Here is a 24,632-nt window from a genome sequence, read left to right as displayed (position 1 = left end):
ACGCAGTTTTGGGGCAAAAAGGACATCCTTTATAAAAAAAAATGTTTTATCATCCCCCCAAATTTGACCTTAAATACGTACCTTTCCTAGCGAAATAGATACCCTTTTCATTATTTTTTGTGTTTTTGACACCCTTATCACGTTACGTACGTAACGTGTCCTATATTGAAAAAGACATCTTTTTACGTGTTTCGGGGGTCGTGCATGGTATCCACTCGTTAATGTAAGTGCCCCCCGGCTCCCATCGAAATACCCCTCGCAGTCAATGCCTGTATTGTACACTAAATGGCAGTTTCTGTCATTGATTCTGACGTTTATACTAATATTCCGAAAACACAACACCTTTGTTGTTGATTTGACAGTATTTCGATACGAGTCAGGCTTGCCGGAATGTTTGTCGGCATGGAAAGAATAAAATATTGAATATTCTTGGCTGTAAAGATGTTTTTTATTGAATCATAGTTGACCCCCAAAAAACTAACAAGGAAGATTACCTGTTAATCGCCCAAATAGTTCACTTGGTCTTCAAAAAAGCTTGTCTGAAAAAGGGCTTATTCTTCTTTATACTTATAAAAAATCAAAGTTGTAAAGTTAATTTTTAAAAGAAATCAATATACACTGTACAGGTGTTTCTTGACAACATTTTTGTGGACTGATTTGAATTCAATTTCAGCTGGAGGAACCCCGAAATTCAAACATTGTTTCCTCTTACATGTTTGAAGCTCTTGATACGCTTCTGCATTCAATCAAGTAATAATTGTATGGGTTTATTGTTGATCAATTTGAACACGATAGTTCGATATCGCGTTTTCATATTTTGAAGATAAGGGTGTGTTTTATTTTTTCAAACTTAATAGAAACCTAAAAATATACAATTTTGGGCAACTTATTGTTCGATTTGGGGCTGACAGGTCATATATGATTGATGACCAAAAAACAACCACTTAATAATAGACTATAAAGGATACTTATTATTGCGACTCCATTTTATTCCAATACTGATGGTATCTCTAAAATAAAACATTCCAATATTATGTTTTAGATAACATAATTTGATATCATTTGTCAGCTTATACGTGATATTGTAGATATAAAGTAATCACATTACTCATTGTCATGATTATGGTTTTTCTGCGGGTGAATTATTATCACTCGGAAACAAATAAAGCTCCTCTTGATAAATCTAAACAAATTGAAGGAATTCCCCTTGTTCGTTACTACAGATATTGATCATGCAATCACTATTACAGCGTTAAACAACCTGAACTCTTAACATGCCAGACGAGTTGTAGCTCTGATGTGTCTGATGTGTATTTTTGGAGCCAATTAGCATCACCAGCATGTTAAGAGTTAAATCCCTTAAATGGTCTCGGTCGACACACGGTGATAGTTGAAGTTGGTACCAACTAGCTTGACCACACCCATCAGAATAAGCATGGCAACCACTGCGGCGCTGATACCAAGGATGAGCATCGCAAACGGGTTGTACAAAGACACATCTGTAGAAGTTTAAAAAAGAATGAATAAGAATTGAATATGAATTACACAAACTCATACCTCGAGTTGGCAACAGGACGAGTGATAATGATTTTCTGTTTAAGCACCTAACGGTATTTTTAAAGTCCACCCAAACCAAAGGCGGCGTAAGCGGAGGGACGGGGGTCCTGCCCCCCCCCCCTAAATTTGAGGTGGGGGACCCCCCTAAATTTCTTGTTGGAAACCTTTTTTTCTCTTCTTTTTTTTCCTTGTCAAAAAATGTTGGTTGATAGCTTTTGTTTTTGCTTGTCAATTTTGTTTCCTACGCCCCCCCCCCCTTTAATTCAGGTGGACACCCTAAAAGTTTGGTTTATAACTTCTTTTTTGCTTGTCAAATATTTTACCTGTGTCCATGCAAAAAATTCAGGTGGACCCCCCCCCCCCCTCTTCCCTAAATCATTTGGCTTCCGCCGCCAATGACACCAACAGAAAGCTAATTTGAATAGAAAGAGAAAATTAAACAAGTATAACACTAAAAATTTTATCAAAATCAGATCTAAAGTAAGAATGTTATGACATTTTTAATTTTCGCCTAATATCACAAAGCAGTTATATGCACTTCCTGGTCGGTATGCAAATAAGGGGACGGATGACATCACCCACTCACTATTTCTTGTGTATTGTATATATATATATATATATAATATATATATATATTCACTCACTCCATATATATTATATTATTATATTATATTATATCATTCACTCTCCATGCATATAATATTCTCATTTTTTCCTCATTGTCATGTGAAATAAAGTTGCATTCCCCTCTGAACATGTCTACTTCAATTGTTTTAACATTGTCTAGTTCAAGCAATATGGCCCTTATTGTCAAATCTGTAAAAAATGAAATGATATATAATTCAAACAATAAAAAAACGAAATAAACAGTGACATCATCGACTCTCTCATTAGCATATCACCGTCTTAAGCATAAAACTTTTTTTTCTTTAATTAGCAAAACTTTAAAATGTCATAACTTTCTTATTTTACATCGAATTTTGATGATTTTTTCAGCCTTCATTGTTCTTTTTTTTCCATCTATCATTTTTTTTTTCTGAGGTGGACTTCACCTCAGACTTTGTGGATAAGTTTTAATCCACTCATGTTGGCATTCACAAGGCAGGCCGCGAAATTCTACACGTATGTTAATAATTTTTCGGTAAATTTTACGTAATTTTTCATTCATGAAAAATAACCGCTACGAAATTGAGTCCTCATTTTTAGTAACTTAAAAACTCCTTCCTAGCATGGAGCTTATAGATATATTATCCCAATGTTCCAAGAAACGTAATAATTTCGCTTGATAATGGATAATGGCCCCCATCGACTCTTTTGATGAATATGATTGCTCTATATTCAAGGGGATCAGTACTTTTTCGTACTATGAATATATCGAAAAAATCTTCGAAAGTAGAAGCATTTACCATGGATAGTCCAACAGAAATTTGCCAGGATTTTACTTCAAATGAAACTAAAAGATATCACGCAAAAAAACGCAAGAACTATACAGCAGTTCACTTCTTTTTTTAATTCATTTTCACTTCTGGCCATATCAATTATTTGCAAATAACCATGATCATATTCACGGTTTCTTCGTGAAATTTGTACCACAAAACTTGTTTCCCATTTGAGAAATTTGAAAGTGTTAAAACACGTAAATGGAGAAAAAACGAAGCCAATTCATAAAACCAAATTTTTCAATTCAGAAAATCTCAATGTTTTTTTACAAAGCATTTGCTCTATTGTAATGAACTGTTCGTCTAGATTTAATTGGATTATGAATTTAAAATTCAAATAAACATGTTTTTTTTATAATACTGGAATTAAACAAAATGGTATCGTTTGACAATTTAACATTAATTCACACAAAGCATTTTTTTTTATAAAAAACAATAAATGTAAATAGTGTTTCGTTACAGAGATAGGAGCGATTCCCTAAAAAAGGCTTTTGAAGGATCAATTGGTATACCATTAGTTGCCATGCCACTGGTAGGGTTACGGATACGAATCGGACCACTACTGATCGTTTGAGTGGAAAGGGATGACGTAGATCGTCGTTTGCGAACCGGTGATGAGTTCCAAAATGCAGCTTCACCGTCGTTTGAGGGGCAGCCCATGTCTCGATTCAACCGAGCCTCCTCTGCACCGCATACCATCACTAAACAGTGAACGTATACCTACCAAAAAGAAAATGACATGAGCATAAGAAATTAGGGGCACAACATGACGTATGTCATGTATGTGACAAAATTCTATGAAGAATATGTCCAGATTTTTTGAAATAATATTCAGCATTTATAATAGATTTTGACCAAATGTGTTCTAAATTACAATTCGTTCACATTTCCCCCCTTTCCAATTCTTTCATTTTGAAGTTTTTCTGTTTTTCTATCACAGTTTAGGGGGATGGTCAGGTGGCAAGCCCTCCATTTAAACAAAACAGTCCACATACATTCGTAGACCTATGACCCAGAAGGATTATTTGATTACTTTAAAATAGAAAAAGAACTAAGAAGAGCTGAGGAGCCATTGTATTTTGGTGAGGGACATGGTGACGTTAATGTGAGGGTTTATTCGATAAAACTGGTAGACTAACGAACCTCTTTTTGATTATTTATATATTCATTTAAAATTCATTTTTTACTTTCAACTATTCAAATGGGGGTAGTTTAGTCAGCAAGAAACTATTCTTTTTCATTGGGCCATTTAGTAAATGGTAAATATTCAGACATAACAAAGAAATGATTATACGTAAAATAAGACCAATACTAGCTACAGATAGTGTCACGAGAGAAAATGATTATTGATTTTCCCTTTTCTTCCTCGATTTCTTCACTCCTCATTTTGTCATTATTTTCCAAATTATAATGCCATGTGGCGTTCACCACTCTCCCCTTTTTTAGCGTAGAACCAGAATGATTAACTTTACCTGGGTGTTTTGATTGTCACCAGTGAATGCAAATGCCTTAAAGGAAAAACTTTCTCGATCCAAATCAAGGTCATTATTGATGGACGTTGTTGGATCTTCTGGGCATCTGTAGAATCAAGAAAGAAATATATTCCTTTAAGGAGAACTCAGAATTGAAAGGGGTCTGGGAACGATTCTTTTCAATGGGGTGCTAGTTTTGAGGGGAAAAAAAGAAAAGTATAAGTAAAAGAACAGTTTACTGCTTAAATCACATAATTTTTGGTTGATAACTATGAATGGTAACGGACGACTTCATTTGCCAAATGAATACCAGTGAATCTTTATACATTAACATGTAAAATGTTTGGGGTCCATTGATTTATTTGCAAAGGGGCTTTCACATTTGCTGGTGCGATCGTTTACGATCATTTGGTCACAGTATATGCTCCACACAATCACCGCGGTTGTAAGCAGTCGCACTACTAATTGTGAAAGGGCTTAAAGGGGAAGTTTACCCTGACAAATAGTTTATTGTAAAAATAGCAGAAAAAATAATAAAAAATATTGCCGAGGGTTTGAGAAAAATTCATAAAATAATTAAAAAGTTATTAGAATTTCAATTATTTGATTTGTGACGTCATATGCGAGCAGCATTCCTACATAGCGAATGGTAAAAATCACTGAAATGTCGTCATTTTCTCAGAAAATTGAAAATGGTTTTCACTGTAACTTTTGTATATCAATATACAAATCATTTCACACCAGATCATGAAAAGAAAACAAAATTAAGTCATCAGGAACCATACAAAATTTGAAATTCATACATTTTATATTACATAACACATGGGGCAGCTGCTCGTTTATGACGTCACAAATCCAAAAGTTTGAACTCTAATAACTTTCTTACTCTTTAACGGATTTTCCTCAAACCTTCACCAATATTTTCATTATTTTTTCTGCTATTTTTACAACAAAGTTTTCTTCAGGGTGAGCTTTCCCTTTAATCAGAGAAGAGCAGGCTTTGAATGTCCTCATGTCCCTTACCCCTCTTTTCTATTGCTGACATAAAATATGCGTGTTTAAAAGTGTCAAGTGTTTTAGCTTTATCTTCATGATGGCGGCCTTTAACATGAACCATGCAAAATAGCATGAATAAACGTAAAAATGTATAGCAATGTTATGAGACTATTTTCTTTCCCTGTTCTTTCCAAACTTTTGCTGATCAGAATCTAGCAGACGCTTGCATTAGAAATGGCCACATTTTAATGGGAAAATCATACCTGTTTGAACCCAGGCCCATTTACACTGATCTCAATGGGGCAATGTAGGTATATGACCTCACGTTGGGTTCCAATGGACCGCTTTTTTTTCGAAAAGATGATTTACATCATGCACGGTTGGGATATGGTACAAAAACCATGAAAACAATGAAAGTTGATTTTTTTTTAAAGTGAAATCAATGTTTTGGTACATCTAAAATCGCCTACTCACCTTGAGGAAATCAGAGAGTGGTGTGGATTTGTCGCTGGGTCCACGGTTGCTGTAGCCCAACAGCTCTCTATGAACATACCAAGGATTTCTACCGATTTAAGACTGACTTCAAAGAAGAGTTCTTGGCCTAGCGACACCGAGCTAGAGTCAACTTCCTGAATATTCTCTGTCTTGAACCTTGCCAGATTTAGATCGAAGTTACCAGTGCTCTTGTCGCTGAAGGCAACCTTACCAAGGCGTGGTTTGAAGGACCCATCAACTGTTTCTGATTTGTTTAAACAACATTCCACCCGAAGCTGCATTTGATATTCTCGAGTGATTGCTGTATCTCCTTCAGCTTCAGGTTTTTCATAAGTGATAACATTAGAAAAAGTCATTGTAGAGACATCATCCTGTATTGACAGAGGGCAGAAATGTATTTTTTAAAATATCAAATCAAGTATTAAATAGAAAGTCTCTCTAAGTTGGTATTAACATTATCATGGCACTATTGTTTAAATGATCCCTGACACACAAAGTCATGTTATGTGTACGAGTCTCTACTTCACTTAATTATTACCTCTTGAGTTTAGATGTGCATCATTTAAATTGAATATGTTTTATTTCATTTTTTCTTGCATTTATCTTCAGCCCCGCCCGATTAAAATCCACTATATCACTTTTTGCCTATTTTGATGTCACAGGAGGCAGAAGTAAGCATAACAATTCACAATGCTATGCAACTTGCCATAACTATGCCATTGCGAACAATCACAAATCTTCAAACAGCTCCAGGGCCTGCATATCAAACATTCAAGCTGTCATTTATACTTCGGTCATATTTGCTCTGCGGCGGGCGTACGGCGGCCGTAGTATTCGAAAGATTACTGCGGCAGCCGCAGAAAATCTGCGGTGGCCGCATGGTCGACGTACGGAGGATTCCTACTTTTTACCGGCCGGAGGGGAGGCCGTAGAATTTTAACGCGGAGTTATAACATTTTTTTTTCTTTTCTACGCTCGCCGTATATTTGGGACTAGCCGTATATGGCGTAGAACGGTCTACGCGGCCGCGGCCGTACGTCGAGCTTACGATGGCCGTGCGGCTGCCCTTGTGTTATGCTCTTGTCTTTCAAACAGAGTGACGTGGATTTGAATCCAAGCCATTGCGTGTTTTCCTTCAGCAAGAAATTTACTCACATTGTGGTGCACCCGACCCAAGTCAGGTGAATAGCTAACTTGTAGGAAGTAATTCCTCGAATGCTCCATCAAGGTATAGCCGTGCTAAAGCCGGGTAATAATAAAATTATCGTATTAAACAGGGGCCCCCGGGAGAATAGTTTTCAGAGCTGAAGCGGCTAAAATACTCCGTTATTAGTTTTATTATTATTATTACTATCATGAACATTATGTTATTATCATTATTGTTATTATTATTATCGGGAATTAAATGCTGATTTTTATTATTAAGGATATTATTCTTACTTAAGACTAAGGCGTTTATTAACATCTAAATTGTATTCATACAAACAAGTTAAGGGAGATTTATTAAAATTCAGATCAGTGTCGAACGTCTATTTGGCGGCCCTTGGTCAAACATTAAATTGGCGGCCCTTATGTAGATTATCAAATTTGGCGCCCCGCACTTCCCCTCTTTCTAGCTCTTCTTCTCTCCTTTTATCCCTTCTTCTTTTTCCTTCTTTCTTTCTTTCTTTTCTCCCTTTTCCCTTACTCTTGTTTCCCCCTCCTTTTCTATCTCCCTTTTTCTTTCTTTCTCTTTCCTCTCTCTCTTTTGGCGCCCTCTTTTCGCCTAACCGGAGGCCCGGGCCCAGAAAAAACCTCCCCTCCCTCCCGGTCAGAATACGCACATGATGGGCATGGTGCGACACTTTCTGAAATGAAATGTCTTATGTCTAGATGTCTATACCCAGTGGCGGATCCAGAGGGGGGCGCCCCGGGCGCGCCCCCCCCCCCCCCTATTTTCGCCGGATTTTTTTTTTTTGATGGTTATATTTACTGGATTGTTACAATGTAGTCAATTTCAAGGGCTAGATCTAGTCAAAACTATATTTTAACTTACGCTCATGGCCTTTGTGTTCGCACAAATGCACCTCTGTCATACTGTATTGCAATATGTAAATTCCGGAATTCCAGGGCGCGCAAGTCGATTGGTTTGAAAGTTGCACCACTTGTAATCGGGAGTTGCAGTGCAGTGACCAGTATGAAGATGTTGGATTGGATATCATTTTTTCCCGAAATTTTGTGTTTTTTGTAACATGCGTTTGTCCGTCTTTATGGCAAATACATGTAAATTGTAAGTAACAGATCGCGAGAGAAAGTGTCAACGATGCGAATGATAATGTCTATCCCCGAGATTATTCTTCACTCAAAGATGAAGCCCTATATCGGGCGCCACGTGCGCAGCATTATCATTCTGCCTTGGTCATGTACGTTTTCACTGAAATGTATAGGTCAGACATATTTGTATTTAATGTAAACTAACTTTTACACTTTCTGGTAGATTCAGAGGCATACTATCCAGGGCGCCCCAACTAAGTTTCGCCGAAGCAATCATTCCAACGAATTATCAAGGAGCAAAATTGTATATTCTCAATCACCAGTCGACCCCACTCCGCGTTTGCTGTGTATAGGCAGCTATATGTCAGCGTAAGGAGCGAAGATTTTATGTGACGGGGGGGGGGGGGGGGGGGGGGGGCGGGGGGGGAATAAAAATATTTAGTGCTGGGGAAAAATGTCCCGAGGACACATTGTGTATTGTTAAAAAGTAGAAATTGTGACATTAACCCCCCCCCCCCCTTACCCCATTTTTAATGTTTGATAATCTATAGGTTTGCTGATTACAATATATCTTTTAAAAAAAATTGCCAGCAAAATCGAAAACGTAAACAATAAAAATGATGAGAATCCCCTTAAGAAGCATTATATTACTTTGAGGTTGTGCAGAATGACTGGATTATTGAAGATGATTTGAAAATAATACGAGGGAAAAGGTTGATTACCAGAAGATGATGTCGTTTTTTTCTGTAGTTTGTAACAATTTACTGTGCATTTTGGGGAAAAAAGAACCAAATTTTATGCATGTTGCCATACGACTAAACAATTCTCGTTTGAAAACACACAATGTAAATACACAAATGACAATAAACAGAATGGATTATTCGGAACTTATCGATTACAAGTCTCAGTTCGTATCATTTAAATTTGACGTTTCAATCACACGATGCAAGCAAGTGAAGAGCCTTTGCCAAATGTATGTTTTGAATGACCGCTTATACGGTGTGACTAGAAACCAGCTCCTAAATGAGTCAGTATGTGTCTTTTATTCATGAAGTTACAGTGATTTAAGTGTGCATTTTTCTTCTAAAGGTGCTCTCAAAATACGACTTTTGGACATGATTTTTTGAAAAAGTCCTTGCCATGGGAGGGGGGTATCCCCCTCCCACACCCTCCCCCCGCTCGGTCGCTTCGCTCCCTCGCCGCTGGCGCCCCCCCCCCTATTTCAAAATCCTGGATCCGCCCCTGATACCATGGTCACATTTGCTCTACGGCGGCCGTACGGCGAGTCGAAAACAGCCGTTTTATTCATTTATATTCAAACCACCCATATTTAGCTGGCACAAAAATGTTAAAACGGCCGTTTTTGACTCGCCGTACGGCTGCCGTAGAACAAATGTGACCATGGTATTAACATCCTGATGAGTGTGATAAGCAAGTCCCCCTGCGGCCGCCGTGAGGGTCTGCCGTAGTATTTGTCAAAACCCTACGGCCACCGCAGGGTTACCCTAGGGCGACCGTACGTCATGATTTCAAGGACATACGTCAGCCACAGATTTTCTGTCTCTATGAATTAAAAAATACGCCGTGCGGCGACCCAAACATAAGTGACCGCTAGAGTACATGTAAGTGGCCGTGGAAATTCTGCAGCGACCGTAGAGCCACTCGCCGTAGAAATTTTAGAATCTACGGCGGCCGTAGCAAATGTGACAGGGGTATTAGTGACTGCTTTTGAGGTGGTATTGTATGAAGACTTGTTATTGAAAGCAATGGCACATACTTATGTATTGATATGCATATTTCTGCCTCCTGTGACATCACAAGAGGCAAAAAAAATGATCTAGTGGAAGTAAAGGAGACGGCGCTAGCATATTGCAGACAAATGCAAGAAAATAGAATGAAATTATATGATGCACCCTTAAAACCCAGCAGGACATGATTTGGTTAAGTAAAGACTACTACACATGAACAGAAAGTATTCTGTATTTTCACGTCAGGGTACATTTTAAGCTATTTATACATTCTCTACGTTATCCTTATTGTTTAATCACTATATTACTGGTTGCCAATATTCACCTGTCTCTGTCATTATCATTATCATCATCATTATTTGTATTATTATTTGTTTGGCGTTTTTTATTATTTGTTTTGGCTTTGGAATCTCGTGAGGATATATTACGCTCGCTATATATATTATGAATCCAATCTGCCCCAGGGCAACGTTTTTTTAAAGAAAGGTTTAGTCCGTCTGTGTTGAACAAATCATTTTCCCTAAACCCCTTCCCCCTCCCCGTACACCCAATCTACTCCTCCTTGAAAAAAATTATATGTACATGTTTGACAAATTATACATGTACAACAAATTTGGCAACTCTTGTTGTGAAAGAAATGAAAGGAACAATTGTAGGCGTAGCTTAAATCACGGTTCCCAAGAGCTATCTGCCCTAAGTTGGGGGCACGGGTTCGATTCCCTGCACAAACATCTTTTGGCCTCAACAATTTCTACAAAAGGCAGATAGCCTTCGGGAACCTTGTTATTGCAAAGCCTCATACCGTTAAGGTGGTGCCACACTCTCTATAGTTTGTAGACAGAGTTATCTCATCAGAATTTGAGCTTTCGACTCCGAAACAAGATTGGTTTATGAAATGAACAGCATTAGCATTACCAGGGACTAGACGTTTATCAATGGTGACAGTCATTGAACCACTTCCGCACTCAACAGATGTCACTAAGATGTGAAATGAAACAGAACAATAAAAAGTAGGAATTGGGTGCGCTTGTTAGATTTAGACAGGGAAGGGGTGCTGTATGTTAAGGCTAGGTCACACCGCCCGAGGGTTGTTGGAGCGGTCGTGGAGCGGTCCGGGGGGGGGCACTCGACCAAAAAAGTGGTAGGGGTGTGCCGCGGGCGAGGCAAAAAACGGGGGCCTTGGAGCGGTCTTACTGTAAAAAGGAAGGTCCTCGGAACGGGCTTCGGAACTACAAATGTTTGTGAAAACGGGGGTCCTTGGAACGGATCTCCAGCGTGTGAGTGCGTATATGCATTCCTATGGAACGGGCAACCGTGCATGATGCAGCTAGCGCTGCCTCCGCCGGGTGCGCTCGCGCTGAGGCGATAGTCGAAAAGCGCTCTACGGCCGCTTTTCACCAAAATTGCAGCTCATTGTAGCAGATCAATGCGACCGGAACGGCGTAACGAAAAATGCAAAGCTTTGGAAAGGATTTCTTTCTTGTTTTTTTTTCGGTAAGAAGAAAATGCCATGTCTTGGAGCGGCTTTCTTTGTTCTTTTTCTCAATAAGATAAAAATGCTATGCTTTGGAACGGAAATTTGAGTGTGAATATCATGAATATGGGGGTCCCCTCCGCGGCACATACCCAATATGCATCATATACTGAGTGCCCCCCCCCCCCCCCGGGGGAGCGGTAGGGAGAGAGGGTCGAATTCCGCTCACAAAATTGGGTAAAAAATCGACAAAAAAAATCGAAAATGGTGAACGGTAGCGAGCGGTGATGATTTTTTCTCTCCGCTCCACGACCGCTCCAACAACGCTCGGGCCGTGTATTATTTCTCTCTCATCTATTTATTTTTTTCTCATTTGATTACATATATCTGTATTTGTACTTTGTTATTTGTTGTGTTATCTATTTTTTTGAGGGGCCCACATTGTACAAGCATTGCTTTTTAGTGGGTCCCTCCATTTCCATCTTAAATTAATTTCTATTGAGAAATAGTATACCTATTTGAAACCTCCAATGTGTTGCCCAAATCGTCTAAGTGTTTTTTTTTCACAACATATGTATTATTATTTTTGTTTCTTTGCAACGGATACAAATATTTATGTTTGAATATGGTATACAATTTTTTTTTGATGGAAGTGAAATAAATAAATTTGAATTTGAATAAGTATGTTCATATTACCGGGCTAGTACAGTCCAAGCACCCCCCCCCCCCCCCCCCCCCACAGTCGAGGGCATTATGATTATTATGTTTGACCTTTCCATTTTCGATGAGCATCATGAAATAAAGGCGCCATGGAGTCGAAATTTTGGTAGGATCCAAAGATACAGTCACTTTTTAAATGGGGTGTTTTTTTTAAAACTGCTCCTCGGGATCTGCTCATAATTGATGCACTGCCTAATGCACGACTGACGAACTGATTTGTGATAAATGATCAAATAATCTCTCATTTTTCAACAAAGTGAGACTAAATATCCTATAATATAAAGTGTTGAAACATAGCAATCTTTGCATTCTAATGTAGAACAATGAATCAAACTGATTAATGATCTCATCCAGCACCAAAGAAAAAGTTCATGTCGTAAATACTTACGCTTATCTTGACAACGGTTGCCGGAAAACGCAGCCGGACACAAGCAAGAACCATCCTCACAGTTTCCTCCATTAAGGCAGGGGTGGGCAGCACAACTATCTGTAAACACACAAGATATTTGATATCTTAATCATGTAATGAATTACAATATTCACAACGAAGAACGCAAGAAAAGTTTGATGCAATTCATGAGCAATTTAGTATTAACATCAGTGATTTGTTCTAGCTTATCATTGGGTAAATGCTCTTAAACATTGTTTCCCTGTCTTTCTTTTCATATGGTAGATTGTGATTCAAGGAGCATGATGATCGCTGGTCGCACAAGTTGAATGGGAATATAGTCTTAATACTAGCATAAAGAGTAAAAATATATTATTTCTTTTACTTTCTCTTTATATATTTTCTTAGGCAATGCGCGGCAATGAAGAAACGGTCTGAATTAAATGTACCCCAGAACAGAAGGTCAACCATAAGCATATGCCTGTTCCAGACAAGTTTTCTGACCACCTATCACGCGCTTGCCGAAGGCATGCCAGGAAAATACACCACTTACAACTGGTCATTTGAATGAAAGCAATTACAATTACCCTTTTTTTATCTCAAGGAACGTTCATGTGGTGTAGGCATTGATCTAAATGTTTTCCGGATAATAAATTCAGATCAGTAAAGCGGACCATCTAAATGTGGCGGGGATGGGCAATCCCTTCTCTATCTCTCTCTCCCTCTCAACACACACAAACACACGCATATATGTATATCCACTCCCTCCCCTTTTTCACACTCCCTTACCTTCGCCTGTTGAATCCGACAAATGACAGAATCTTCCATAGAAACCTCCAGCGCAGGAACACTCATTGTCCATACATGATCCTCCATTTAGACAGGGGTTGGTTGATCTGCAGACAACTGTTCCAAAAGAAAACGATATGCCATAATGTAATAAGTGATATGACTTGTTAAATCAAATTTCTCTTTTTGGGGGGATGGGGTTGTATAAATATGATAATAATTACATTGGATGGCTTTAATTTATGAAATACCAGAAAAATTCCACTCGTTCAATCAGACCGCAGGTCCCTATGCTAATGAGTAAAAAGGCCAGATTCATCCAAATCATCTCGTGGCTGAATCCTTCTCCTTGCAAAATCTCGTGATTTGTGAGGTTTTCTTTCTCTAAGAATTTACATGTTTTAACCTCAAGTTAAATGAAATATTATTGCACCATCAGATAGAGTAAAAGTTACTCTTTCATATTGGTCATTTATGTTGTGAATAATATTTTGTTAAATAAGTAAATTTCTGGCCTGAATATGTGCCTCAAAACTGAGTTTTCTTCCTCTCTTTTCTTTTGCAAACTGTGCAAAACTTTTTATTCTAAGCCTATCTATGATATCTATATCACCATAAAGCTGAACTTGGTTTAATTGGTTTAATCGGGTCAAGATCACACTTTTCCCACCAAGGTACAAGACGAGATTTATGAAATTTTGTACTTGCATGAAATCAAGAGTTCTGATTGGCTGGATAAGGTTCACAGAACAACAGGCGCGGGGTATTTGAGATTATCACATGGGAAGTGTGACCTTCCCACGAACCCAGGCACTGGAACCGTTGGAATTTGATATTGTGTGGTCTCTTTAACCAATCAGAGTGCAGTATTCTTGTTTTCAAACTGCTTTATGTGTGATCTTGACCCTATTAAACCAATTCTTATTTTGAAACCTTTATCATTTCAAAGCATACATATTCAGCCTTATCATGATATAAGAATCAGTTGGGCTCAAACAAAAATAGAGTGTGAAAATTGCAGCTTTTGCCAGGTGAAAATATTTATTTTTGTAGCATATTTTAGATCAAAATCTTAACCTATATTACAAAATCTTTGAATAAATCAAAACACATAACCTGAAAGAATTATTCTTCTTCTTTACAATGGTACCAAATTCATGAAATTCGATGCACAATTAGAGCAGCAATGACCTAATAAAAAGAGGTATTTTGGTCCGCGTCAAGCTCATTAAATATGCAAAACATCTCAAGTCATGAATATCACTAGGATGAAAGAAGCCACTTTCTTGGGACCTGCAGTCTGACTGCGTTATCCAATATAATATCTCTTTTCTTAAGCCCATGGTACCATGACATTTGCTCCGGTGTCAGTTGCTCTGCTCGAAATTTTACACACTAAACACAATTACTAACTTCATCCCTTAATCTAACCCATTATTACATTTCCATAAACCTAACCCTAACATACAACCCGATTGCAACTCTTACCCTAAAGCCTCTTTTAGACCTTCAAGGATGCAGCACGGATCATCACGGATCTCACTCCGTGGTGATCCGGGGAGTCAAATTGGTACTTTTTATACGATTGCCGGAGTGAATACGGATTAAACTGGGTATTTACACGGAGGTGTACGGAAAAGTGTGGATTCTACAAAAATAGACAAGGTAGCACCTCGGGGTCTGCTTGACAACCCACCGGGAGTAAACACGGAATACACGGATGTTACTGGGTGCTTTACACAGACCTTCACGATCTTTCCTAGGATTTCTTTAGAGCATTGGCCAAGTTTCTTTCAATTTGGCCATGAACACGGACTATCGTTCATGCACGCAAACAATGGAAAATTTTTGACTCCGGACGTAGCCGGTATTAGCAACGACCTCCCGGTTATTACAATGAGCCTCCCGGGTGCATTTGATAGCTAGACGGATGTACAAGTTGGCTACAAGGATAAACACAGAATATCCGTCGTCTACTCAGGGATGAAAAATTGAACATGTTCATTTTTTCGTCAAGATATGCCGGTACATCATGGATGGCGCCAAATGAGTAGTCGGTGTGCACATAGTAATTCCGGACTGTACACGGAGGACCCCGGATTGACAATCCGGGATGATCCATGTTGCATCCGTGAAGTGTGAAAGGTTAGTTTCCCTATATTTAAGATGCAATAAAGCCCCCCCCCCCCCCCGAGCAAAATGTGGTGTAACTAAACTGCCATACCTTTCCCTATTTCACGAATTGTATTTGATACTTCGAATAGATAGCTTCCCGGTACTCCATAGTTAGAATTCGATAGGAGATCGTTAGGTACATCCCCGTCAGTGACACGCCAGAGAATGTGAGACGAGGATGGATTGAAAGGGGCAAACAGTTCCCGTGATTCGGTCGGTTCGAGATAGCCTATGCCAGCCTATATAAAAAGATCACACAGACATGAATACATAACAATCTTAACTTCAAGCATACTTATCTAAACGGACATGGTTGGTGTCAGTGGTCAAGTGCATAGGCGCCGGAAGCGGGGGGGGGGCAGGGGGGCACTTGCCCCCCAAATAAAAAAATTGGGGGGGGGCAAAACGAGATTTTGCGCCCCCCCCCCCACGTGCCCCCCTAAAAGTAGAAAAATTATAAATTATTTAACATGTTTAAGGACTTTTCTGCCTAAAAATTGTCATTTCCATTGTCAAAAATGAAAAAATTTCGCCCCTGGGGCAATTACATATCGTAGTAAGCCTCGCGTCTTTTGACGAACATTTCCTTCTGTGAAAAATACCTCTGATAAAGCCCCTTTTCCATCATATTACAGTGTGATAACGTTTATCATTTTGTGAATACATTTCAAACTAAAACCGAATGGCAAATTGAAAATGGTTTACCAATGCATGTTGGCTGCGTCGGCTAACAAACGCGCGGTCGCCCAGAAACGCTCAGACCGGACCCGATATCAATAACGCGCCTGAACGCTAGCAAAATATGGAATCTATGTCATAGCTGTCAAGCCCAGAAACCATAACATCTCGAGGTCGTCATATATTACTCTAGGACATACTCTCAATCATCCAATTTACTTCTTCAGAAGAAGCTAAATTGATAGGCGAGAAATTGGAATATAAATATTGAGAGTAGGTCCTATAGTAATTTTTCTTGAAAATGTGTGTAGTTCTGAAAATGACTGTAAAACACAAAAGGTTAAAGAGTTAGAGAGGCTTGAGTAGTTGGATTATTGGATAAATGAGAAGATGCTAGTTTGAGTCGGCGGATGGAGTGCAGAACAGGAGTACTCATCTATCAACTACTCAAGCCTCTTCAAATCTTCTACCTTTTCTGGTTTACTGCCTTTTTCAGGACTACGCTCATTTGATAAAAAAATTACTCGACTATCAACTGTCCACTCCCCAATTTCACTTCTTCCTCTATCCACTTTAATACTCCACACGGTGTACCGTCAACCACATCCGCTATTGGAATGTAATTGTTTTCTTCTAAATAATGTTACATAATGTGCGTTATGAACTGCTGTAGTTTGTTAAGCAGTTCATGATTATTTACAAGTGAATATTTCCTGGAATTTGATATTCATCATTTCTTAGTTATGGTCACATTTTCCCCAGAAATTATGTAAAGAAAAATGAAGATTTTGAAGGAGGCATCCAAAAGTGCTTCCCAGCCATACAAAACATGCAAAACATGAAACACATAAATCGAGTAATGTTTTAAACTTTAATAATTTTCAGAAAAAATTTAAATTGTTAGACAATTATAAGCTTGTCAAATTTCTTTCCCCTCTACTTACAAAATATGAAACGTATTGCCAATGCATGGATAATCATTGATGTTAGAAATGATTTGCATAGAATGGAGATTTAAGAGCTTATCGACGTCTGCCACCTCAGAACAGTATGACATTTTGAATTTGAAAAGACATTCATTAAAATTTCTTTTGTTTCTGTTACGCTTATTCTGCTTAATACACTCCTTGTTCTGACATGATTTACTTGAAACTTATGATGATTGTGCACTCTAAAAATTAGAATGTTAAATCAACATTTGAAACGTTGGAGGAGTGACAACCTTTTCCAAATGTTACATCTAACCTTGTATAAAGCTGAATCCAACATTTTAAGTGTTGGGTAGAACCATTTAAAGTGGTAAATGCAACATTTAGAAAATGTTGTCACTCCTCCAACCTTTCAAATGTTAAGTTAACATTTCTTGTTTTTAGATTGTGCTCTCTCGTGTCGTCCGTGTATGTAAATGTACATAAATAAATGTTTCTGAAAGGATATTGCATGAAAAATTTCATTTCTGTTATTTTGAGTCAGTATAAGCGTAATTTGTAATTTAATTGATCAGACATGAAAACCACATTCCGAAGCGATCGTTTTGCGCGTAGATTTCATAGGTTCTTATAAATTATTGATATAGTCTTTCGTAGTGAATTCTATGTTAAATTCTCAGGAAATTTATTTTTTGAATGCTCTTGGAAACGCAACTTTTATACTCCACTTTTACACAAAGTCCTTACCCAGGGGGCGCCACACCCTCTCCCGCTCGAACGCTTCGGTATCTCACGCTGTCAAAAATATTGTGCCCCCTTCGGGATTTTGCCCCCCCCAAAAAAAAAAAAAAACTGAAAGTGTTCCGGCGCGCCTGGTCAAGTGCCAGAGTTATGAATGCGAGATTGGGGTTCTATGCTTGGACGGATCATAGCAAAGGCTATTCAAATTGTACTGACATTACAATTTTATGGTCATTGCTCTTATATCTTACATTTTAAAAAATGAAAATGCTTCTATACACAATAAAAAAGCAAGTCCACCCTTGAACAAACACCAATAACCCATGCGAATTATTTATATATTTTTACATGAGCCTGTAGGTAATTTTATAAGCTACCCTCTGACTAAATGTTATGGAAGTATTTTACGGAACTATTTATAGGAACTAACTCAACATTCTTACCATGAAAAATAGTCAGATGGCTTGTAAAAGGTACTTCCTAAAGGCCGATACAAATTTTTGGCTAAATTTCACGGTTGAATAAGCACAAGTTCAAATTAGCTATAATTCGATTTTTACACAAAATGATAGAATATGATGACAATTATTTTGGAAAGAGTATCTTCAACAATATTCATCCTTTCACGGTTCAATGAACATTTATTGAAAACAAAAAATATGATTTTCAAATATAGGCAAGTATTGTTTCATTTCGGTAACTGAAAATGATCTTTTCTCAACTTTTTCGTTATGTTTATGACCAATTAACATGCTTCAATGATTCAAATGCGTTTAAATAAACATTCACGCTTGAATGAACATGTGGAATGTGATTTGCTCTTTTTTACCTTATTTGGAAAATGCAGTTTGTAACTATGGATATCTGTCACAAAACTCCTTGCATAGTTCATTTGATTTGATTTTTATGAAAATCCTGATGTTTAATGCATCAGTGAGCACACAATATTCGAAAATTATGCAAATGAGAAAAAGTTCAAGGCCTTGGCCCCACTCTGTGCCGTATCGAATGTTTATTTTGGTGTGCACGCCTTTTAGATAGGATAGAGTTACTCTGAAGCCATGTGCAAAGTTTCATGAAATAACTCTTGGTCGAAGTAACAAAACCACCCATGAAACAAACCCTTTCATCCTTGTTGAAATTTTAAGTTCCTCTCTAATAGACTTTTGTACATTATGGGTGCAAATGTTTAAGAATAAGTAACCCCTTATTCAATATGGTGGAACTTTTTTTCGAGGCTGTCTTTTGTAATGTTCATTTGGCAGTATATGTTTATCAACCTTTGGGCGAAATTCTGTGCAAAAATGAAATCGATTTGTTTATTTATGGATGAGTGAGCACTCATCAAAGTGGGAAAATCGGTATTTTCAATGTCACAGACTCATTTTAAAGGGTAATAAAGTGAATATTGGGGAAAATTCGGTTTAAAATGCGACTTTAATCATCCATCATTTCTATCACCACATACTTTCCGAACTTTAAGCATTTTCAAGGTTGAGCGAGCACATTCGAAAACCTAGGAATGAATATTCTTTAAACTGCATAAATGTATTCGTTTCCTTACAATTTCTCATGATCAGTTTGATTCATGGGCAAATCAGTGGTAGATCCTGAACTTTAAAATGGGGAAGGCATGTAATCGGGGGAAACACCTCTATTTTCATTTTTTTTACATGATCTAACAAGTTGTAGAGGGTACTATAAACCCCTATGATACTTTACAATACAGGGACTGTAGAACGGTTTTCAAAGTGGAGGGGGAGGGGTGGGCTGACCATTCAAAAAATCATAATCGTATGGTCATTTTTATACATGCTTTTGGAAAAAGGAAGGGCTGAAGCCACCCCCCCCCCCCCCCTTCCGCGGCCCCTGCAATACACTGTGCTCACTCAACCATGAACATACGATATAAAAGTTGTGTGTAGAATGGCTAAATGACGGATAAGACAGCATAACACCATGGAGTTCACCTTCAAGAAACTTTTGCCCAACTTTGTATTTGCACAATCTGAGAAACGACTCTTCTGACTTTCAAAAATTCTAATTTTTAATTCAATCTTTAATTACTCATGCATGACTCAACTGATCAATCTCATTTTTTCCCAGGAGTTGCTTATTGAGTGTAAAGAATTACCTACGAAATATCATATCTCAAAATAATTCCGTTAAAAAGTTACAGCAATTTGATTTAGGGGGACTTACTTTTTGTTGTTGTGTATATATGCATTATTGATACCAACATCTGCACGTTTTTTGTTCTCAAATAAGAACGTCAAGATTGTAATTTCGTAATCAATCGAGAACATTTTTAAACAGTTTTTCAAAATTTTCAAAAATCAATAAGATTGTGATGAGAGAAGTATAGTCTAGGAGCCAGAGGGCTTTATTCAGAATTTTTGGTGGGGAAGGTTTGACAAGCTTATCCGGGGGTAAAATTGTGCGCTGATTCCAAAAATGCCACTCTTATTGACCGTACTCACGCCATTTTGGTCATTTTGGCCAAATTTTGGCCAAAAATGACCATTTTGACCACTCTTTGGAAAATGGTCCCTTAACAGACTGCTTTTGTAGCCACATGCAATTAAAAGGGTCTATCTTAAGTAAAAATGCACACAGATTCCAGATAAAGTGCTTTCATTTGCCAAAATCACAATAGCAGTGGTCATTTTGGCCATAATTTGGCCAAAAATGACAATTTTCATGATTTTTTGGCCGAAATGTGTTACAAATATTGATCAGAGCTTCGACTGGATGTTTTTAGAAATCCACATTTATTTTCAAAATGTGCGCTGGATCATAACCATCAACCTCATGTAATTTATTCCATCAGTTTTTACCTATGAGGGTCATTTTGGGTACTTTAGACATAACTGACCATTCGCGCAATTTGCATTATTAACCCTTCAAATAGGCAGGAAATTGAGGTCTTCAGCATGTTTTTTCTTATTCCCTTATAAAATGAGAATGCATTTAAATGTCCTTCATGTGTAAAATTTTATGCTGATTCCAAATATATCAGTCTAAATGACCCTATTTAACAGTTTAAGGTCATTTTGGCCACTTATGACCCTTAAAATGACCAATGACATCAGTTCAATTTATCCAAAAATACTTTGAATGTTACCAGAATCGTTACAAGGGCATACTGTGACACCTAACATTGGTGTATTAATCCTTGAAATTGAACATCTCAAAAGTATTTTGACCTAATGCAGTTTATTCCATCAGTTTTGACCTATGAGGGTTACTTGGCGTACTTTAGCCACAACTGACCATTCACGCAGTTTTGCATACATTTGTATAATAAACTGCATATAAAATGGCCAATAACATCAGTTCAATTTATCCAGAAATACTTCGAATGTTACCAGAATCTTAACAAGGGTGTGCTTAATACCCAACACTGGTGAATGAATCCTTAAAATTGAGCATCCCCAAAGTTGACTACCTTGGTCATTTTGGCCACCTTGACCCCCCGGCCAGCCCTGCTCATTGTGTATGTTAATTCAGGTGATATCGAACATGGTGAGGAGAAATTTTGGATTGCGTTAATATTAGCATCAATTATTGTTAAATGGGGAAGTTTGAAAGCTTCTTGGTGGAAATCAATGAAATTATTCCACACAGACCATAACTATTGGACCCTGTGGTCATTTTGACCACGTTTTCATCAATATTGACCAGTGACCATGGACCCTAGGAATCTCCAATTAGTGGAGAGATCAGCTAAGAGAGAGACCTTGCATTCTTTGATGAGTCAAAAAGGGCTCAAATGCTGGTCAGTATCATTATCAGCATGAGCTACCAATAATCGGTGAAGAGTGTCATAATTGTGATAAAATCCTTTACATCGTGCATACATAAGGTTGTTTGACCATGGCACTGTGGTCATTTACATGATTTTAGCCACCATAACCACACAGTAAATGTTTATGGAAACCTCACATATATGGGGCAGTAAATTCGCGCAATTTGCATTATTAACTGTTCAAATAGGCAGGAAATTGAGGTCTTCAGCATGTTTTTTCTTCTTCCCTGATAAAATGAGATTGCAATTAAATGTCCTTCAAGTGTAAAATTTTATGCCGATTCCAAATATATCATTCATAATAACCCTATTTAATAGCTTGTGGTAATTTTGACCACTTATGGCCCTTAAAATGGCCAATGACATCAGTTCATTTTACCCCCAAATACTTCGAACGTTACCAGAACCATTACAAGGTGTGCTGCGACACCTAACATTGGTGTGTTAATCCTTTAAATTGAACATCTCACAAAGTATTTTGACCTTGTTTAATTTATTCCATTAGTTTTGACCTATGAGGGTCATTTGGGGTACTTTATACATAACTGACCCTTTACGAAGTTTTGCATAATAAAGTGCACATATACATGTAAGCAGGAATTTGAGGTCTCATAGCGTGTTTTATCTTCTTCCCAATATAAAATGCAAATGCGTTCAAAAATCCATCTTGTGTAGAATTTTATGCAGATTCCAAATATATCAGTCTTATTGACCCTATTCAATAGCTTATGGTTATTTTGGTCACTTATGGCCCTAAATGACCAATGACATTAGATCATTTTACCCCCAAATACTTCGAACGTTACCAGAATCGTTACAAGGGTGTGTTGCGACACCTAACATTGGGGTGTGTTAATCCTTTAAATTGAACATCTCAAAATTATTTTGACCTCATTCCATCAGTTTTGACCTATGAGGGTCATTTTGGGTACTTTAGACATAACTGACCATTCGCACATAGGCAGGAATTTGAGGTCTTCAGTGTGTTTTATCTTCTTCCCTTATAAAATGGGAATACATTTAAATGTCCATCTTGTACAGAATATTATGCTGATTCTAAATATATCAGTCTTAATGACCCAATTGAACACCTAATGGTCATTTTGGCCACTTATGGCCATAAAAATGACCAATAACATCAGTTCAATTTATCCAAAATACCTCAATGTTACCAGAATCGTTACCAGGATGTGCTGTGACATCAAACATTGGTGTATTAATCCTTTAAAATGAACATTTCAAAAGTATTTTGACCTCATGTAATTTATATCATTAGTTTTGACTTTTGACCATTTTGGGTAACTGACCATTCGTGCAATTTTGCATAATAACTGTGCAAATCGGCAGGAATTTGAGGTCTTCAGTGTGCTTTATCTTCCTCCTTTATAAAATGGGAATGATGCATATGTCGTTCTTGTGTAGAATTTCAAGCTGATTCCCAATATGTCAGTCTTAATGACCCCATTTAACAGATTATGGTCATTTCGGCCACTTTTTGGCCCCAAATGACCAATACCATCTGTTCAATACTTCAATTTATCCAAAAGTACTTTGAATGTTACTATAATCGTTACAAGGGTGTGCTGTGACACCTAACACTGGTGTATTAATCATTTAAATTGAGTGTCCCAAAAATATTTTTGACAACCTTGGTCATTTTGGCCAGATTGTTCCCTGCCCAATGTGTATACTAAATTAGCCTATAGTGAACATAGTGAGGAGACAATTCAGGATTGTGTTAATATTAGCATCAATTATTGTTAAATTGGAAAAGTTTGAAAGCTTTGGGGTGAAAATCAATGCAAGGATTTCATATAAATCAGTGTTATTGGCCGAACTATTGGACTTTGTGGTAATTTTGATCACCTTTCCTCAATAATTTCTCGTCACCACACATTATTTGATTTAAAAAGAGCTCAAATGTTGCTTAATATTATTTTCAGCTTGAGTTACTACACCAATAATCAAGAGTTTAATGAATGTGATAAAAACCTTTACATCAAGTACACATAAGGTTGTTTGACCATGCACTTTGGTCATTTTCATGATTTTATGCACATTAACCATTTTGTAATTCATGGAAACGAATTCAAGAATGATGTTAGATGAGACATATTACAAAAACTTTCTGCACCAGATTAATACAATGATTTAGAATATATCAGTCTTAATGACTACTTAGTAGTCATTTTGGTCCCTATAATTAGCAATGACAATTACATGTATCAAAAGTATTCCAATGTTCTTGCTCTATATTTTTGTAAGATTTGTTGTATCAATCATAATAAATGACAAATTATTTAATTCAATATGATATTACAAATAGTACATAATCAAATGTGACCACTTTGGCCACTTTGACCGTTTATCCAATGTGTGAATTTTGAAATAAAATTGACTTAGCAGCAATTGTAGGTCTATGAACATGATGAAATGCGTAATCCCTTTTCATGGGAAATATCAAAGGCTCACCTTGAGTAAAAATTGTGCCAAATATCATGTGACTGTCTACTGTGGCCCCTTTGATCACTGTATGTTCCTAAATAGCCAGAATTATTTTCCTTCTTTGAAGTCAAATTGTACTGAGAATCATTACAAAGCAAAATAGGTCACAGTGAAGTTCACAAAGAGTTTTAACTATCATTCATTTTTACAATCTTTGTTTTTTCTTGTACAGTGATTCACAAAGCTCACATTGGCATGATTGGTGAGCAGGAAACTTACCCTTAATTCTTTTGAAGACGTACTGGGTAATAAAATACATTCTCTATATGAAATTATTCTCTGTGCCGAATTTTGGTCACTCTTTAACAATTTAGGGCAAGTTTTCCACTTTCAACTTTACCAATCATGCCAATGTGAGGTTTGTGAAACATTACACAAAATGGCAAAGGTAATAAAAATGCACCATGGTTAAATCTACTTTGACCAATAGCTTTGTAATGACGCACCTTTGAGTTCAGGATTAGT

The 24,632-nt window shown here is 37.4% G+C and overlaps 2 protein-coding genes across 2 annotated transcripts in view; both read right to left on the bottom strand.

The window, feature by feature from the left end:
• Positions 1-1,309: 1,309 nt before the first annotated feature.
• Positions 1,310-15,638, bottom strand: LOC121431468 (ZP domain-containing protein-like). The gene is made up of 8 exons (XM_041629052.1): positions 15,556-15,638; positions 13,332-13,448; positions 12,543-12,641; positions 10,763-10,938; positions 5,939-6,330; positions 4,469-4,574; positions 3,509-3,716; positions 1,310-1,499 (listed from the first exon to the last, which is right to left on the bottom strand). Exons 2-8 carry the CDS (start codon positions 13,402-13,404, stop codon positions 1,360-1,362), a joined length of 1,194 nt encoding a protein of 397 aa, XP_041484986.1. The 5' UTR covers positions 13,405-13,448; positions 15,556-15,638; the 3' UTR covers positions 1,310-1,359.
• Positions 15,542-24,632, bottom strand: part of LOC121430560 — a 27,275-nt gene continuing 18,184 nt past the window's right edge. The window contains exon 5 of the mRNA XM_041627880.1: positions 15,542-15,745. Within this exon, the coding sequence (XP_041483814.1) occupies positions 15,542-15,745 (204 nt within the window). The remainder of the gene's footprint in view (positions 15,746-24,632) is intronic.

This window comes from Lytechinus variegatus, chromosome 17 (assembly GCF_018143015.1).
Source record: "Lytechinus variegatus isolate NC3 chromosome 17, Lvar_3.0, whole genome shotgun sequence".
In the NCBI taxonomy this organism is placed as follows: domain Eukaryota; kingdom Metazoa; phylum Echinodermata; class Echinoidea; order Temnopleuroida; family Toxopneustidae; genus Lytechinus; species Lytechinus variegatus.
The sequence above is the reverse complement of the archived record's forward strand: the minus strand, read 5'-3'. Positions and strand labels throughout refer to the sequence as shown.